Source organism: Pyxicephalus adspersus, chromosome 3 (genome assembly GCF_032062135.1).
Source record: "Pyxicephalus adspersus chromosome 3, UCB_Pads_2.0, whole genome shotgun sequence".
Classification (NCBI taxonomy): Eukaryota; Metazoa; Chordata; class Amphibia; order Anura; family Pyxicephalidae; genus Pyxicephalus; species Pyxicephalus adspersus.
Genome location: NC_092860.1, coordinates 79,372,732 through 79,376,498, shown reverse-complemented (window position 1 = coordinate 79,376,498; position 3,767 = coordinate 79,372,732). Strand labels below are relative to the sequence as shown.

Genomic DNA, 3,767 nt, shown 5'->3' with positions numbered 1-3,767 from the left:
AGAACTAGTAGTGTACAGTTCTTTCTGCCTCTCAGTTCTCTCACAATAGTCAGGCAGAAGGAACAGTACAATACTGGGCATATAACACGACCCCCAAATGATTGGTTAGAGTGGGGGGTCGTCTTATACGCCCAGTCGCCTTATACACCGGAAAATACGTTAAGTTTAAATGTTATCTAAATACTCCAAACAGATTGTTTTTTTAAAACCTAATGAACAAGTGAGCTAATGCCTTTTGCACACGAGGAAAATACCTAAAATAAAAAGAGAGGAAAGGGCTAGGCTAGACCATCAGAAAGTATATGTATTTGTTTGGTCTCCACAAAAACATAAGTATATAAATGTGCACATAATTTGCATAAAATGTTCTACATTACAATAAAGTTCCCCACTTGTATAAATGTTTTTGATCAATAGATCAGAATCAGGTTCCATGAGGGTAGCAAGTTGGCCTATAGTTTATGTAGTGGGACCTTAATACTGATAATCTCAGCAGCAAATAGCTTAATTGCCAGATAAAAAACAGAATTGGCAGGTGCATCATTGGCTGTCCCCCTGACAGATGAGAGGAGGTTCACATTGAGCACGTGCAACAATATGAAAGTCTGGGAACACTGTGGTGAACAATATGTTGCCTGCAACATCATCGAGGATGACTGGTTTGACAGCGGTTCAATGATGGTCTGGGGGGTATAACCTTGGAGGTTTGCACAGACCTCCACATGTAAATTGATGATAGCTTGACTGCTGTGCCAGGTGCCAGGATGAAATCCTCAGACCTATTGTCAGATTGTACACTAGTGTAATGAGGCCTGAGTTTTTTGTTGGTGTAGGAATATGCCTGGCCTCATGTGGCCAGACTGTGTATGCAGTTACTGATGATTAATGCATTGGTGCCACTGAATGGCTTACTCACCAAAGTTCAGTGGCTTGTGTTCACAAACATCCTTTATCAGGGTATCCATGTTAGCAATTATGTGTTCCAATGGCATATCCAACTGAAAGACAAGATTGAAAGTTGTTGTTCTCAATTTACAGAATAATGCCATATTCTGTATTACCTAAGCAACAGCAATTAAAAAATAGTTAGTTTTAATAGTTTTATTGTTATGGTCAAATCATTATTTTACTTGGTTATTGCTAATCTTTTTTTAAAATTTGTGCTAAAACCAGTTATGGGGTTTCTTGTATTATCATATGTGCAAATTCTGATGCAAGAAAGAAGATATATCTGAAAAAAAAGTTTAACATCAGAACTATTAAAGTGGGAGGGTATGGAACACCCAGTGTATGGTCAAGATTTAGCGCCACCTGATTTCCCCCTTTTTGAACTGTTTAAAGAAGCTTTATAGGGAAAAAGATTTTCATGTGCTGTTGATGTGAAAGCAGCAGTTAATCAGTGGCTACGCTCTCAAAACATTTTTTGCTGATAGCATTAAAAAGTTAGTACAACGCAGGGAAAAAATGCACTGCAAACGAAGGTGACTATGTAGAAGAATGATGTCATTTGTTTTTGAAATTCTTTATTTTACAGATATTTATACAGGAATATTAATGGTTAGATGGCAGTCTTACTATGCATGACATGCGTGCAGGTGGAACGACTATTTGTCTGAATTGAAAATTATTTACCACTTCCTCCATAGATCCCACACTGCGTTCCAGTACCAACGCTTAGATCAGGGCCAGAATGTTTCCAGAGGTATTGATAAGTAGTTGCAGTACTATATTATTATAGTCTCCACGTAGGCATTAAAATTAGACAGAAGGCTCAAAGTTGAGAATACAGAATCTTACATACAACACTTGGGCCTAATTTTAATTGGCTGTATTTAATTATGTTAGCAGCTACGTTACGATGTGTTTACAACACAGTCCTACCTTTAAGGCTTAGTTTACAGGGTTTACCCTGAGGCTTTAAAAGCCCAAGTTTTTCCCATGAAATCCCTATGCATTCCAATGGGCTAATTTACACCTGGGTGTTTTCTTGAGGCACGTTTCGGAGTCTTAAAGATAACATTTCTTGCAACTTTTTAAAAATTAAAATGCAGGGTTAGCGCGGTTAAAGGAGTCCATTGATTTCAGTGGGGGCGTTTTTCCTGGTTTCCCCGCAATATAAGTGTTTGAAACGTAAACACGATAAAAACAGGGGAAAAATCGGCATCAATGTTTTCCAGTGGTTTAAAGGTAAGCTTTAAAAAGCTAATAAAAGTGCTTAAGAATGGATATATACACAAAATCTGATACACAAAACAAAATTTTATTTACCATCATTAAAACAGACATCAAATAAAACTTTTAAAAATTTGAAGCAAATATTGTCAAACATTCCTGTCTGGGTAACCTCAACAAAAATGTTACCCTGTTGGTTTGACGCGTTTCGCGGAGTGTTTTCACTTCTTCAGGAACAGTAAAAGCAGGACAAGAACATTTAAAAACAAAATAATAAACATTTCACTAACACTCATCTAATTGTAAAAATTCTGAAACATTTGGTATCAAAAATGTACTTTTCATGTGGATGTACCTGATACATGCAGCACATAGGACCCACCTAGCAGGTGAGGATAGTCGGGGACAGCGACTTTAGGGGTATTATTTCCAATATCCAATAAGAGATTTTCTCTATTCTCACTTCTAATCCATATAAACGCAGTAGGAGGTTTACATGTGTTTTTATAACCGTCCATGTAGACCCAGCCTAAAATAGATTTTACCTTTTAAGGTGCATTAACACTTCTTTATTAGAAAGCTGCGAGAATCCACCAAAAACATTCCACAATCTTAATATCGTAGGTTCTGAATTTGCAGCAGACAGACACTCAGCACACTATAGCTCCTAACAGAAGGATATAGACTAATGACTCTGAGGTAACAAACTGGTTTTCCTCCTTTGGCCTTAGCAAGGACAGATAAAGTAAATCTTACTACGGCAAAAGACAGGAGAATAAGAAATGTAAGCCAAAAATTGAATACAAACTGCGATCCTGTTGCTCCAAAGTAAAAAAAAAACACAGATAGCCCAACTAGGGAACACATTAAGGCTTTCCCAGACAGATTAAAGTGGACCTAAACTCAGAATTTTTACTTTACATAAAAGGGTAGACAACCCATTTGATTAAAGAAAATGGAGTTTATTTTTTTATTATTTTTTTTTTGCAACACCCTTTTAAAAAAAAAAAAAAAAAAACGGTGCAGCACTGCTTCCCTTAATTCTCGATCACCTAGGTGATCAAGAATAAACAGGAGTGCAGAGCCTCCCGAGATTCCCTACATCATGCATCATGGGAGGCTCTTGGCTGCTGCTTCCTTCGCATATGCAGAAGGAGCCTTTTCTTCAAACTGCTTGCACAGAGCGAGATCGGGTCACGTAGGAGGAAGAATGCACATGAAAAGAGAAGATGTCGGCACCTGGCACTCATTCTGCGCCGGGCAGAAGAAGGATACCGGGACAATGCGGGACCTAAGGGAAGAAACTTCCTGAAGGATAGACTAATCTGCGGGATTGAAGGTGGGATTTTATTGTTTTGAGTTTACTTCCGCTTTAATAGCATATACCTCAACAGTGTTCTCCCCAGAAATTTTTTTCAGCCGGGTGGTAAAAAAGGGGGTGTGGCAAAACACGACAAATTTAGTGCTTCCAGTTGTTTATGCCATGGGTAATCAGTAACCTCTTATTGTTTCAGTGTTCTACCTTCTCCCAATTATTTGTTACAACTTTGTAATGCCTGCCCCGTTAGTATATCCAATTTTTCTATTCTATGTAT

The 3,767-nt window shown here is 37.9% G+C and overlaps 1 protein-coding gene across 1 annotated transcript in view; it reads right to left on the bottom strand.

Moving 5' to 3' along the window:
* The window catches only part of MRPL1 (mitochondrial ribosomal protein L1), a 22,324-nt gene that overhangs the window by 1,506 nt on the left and 17,051 nt on the right, over window positions 1-3,767 (bottom strand). Inside the window, exon 8 of the mRNA XM_072405385.1 lies at window positions 917-998. Coding sequence (XP_072261486.1) covers window positions 917-998 — 82 coding nt within the window. The remainder of the gene's footprint in view (window positions 1-916; window positions 999-3,767) is intronic.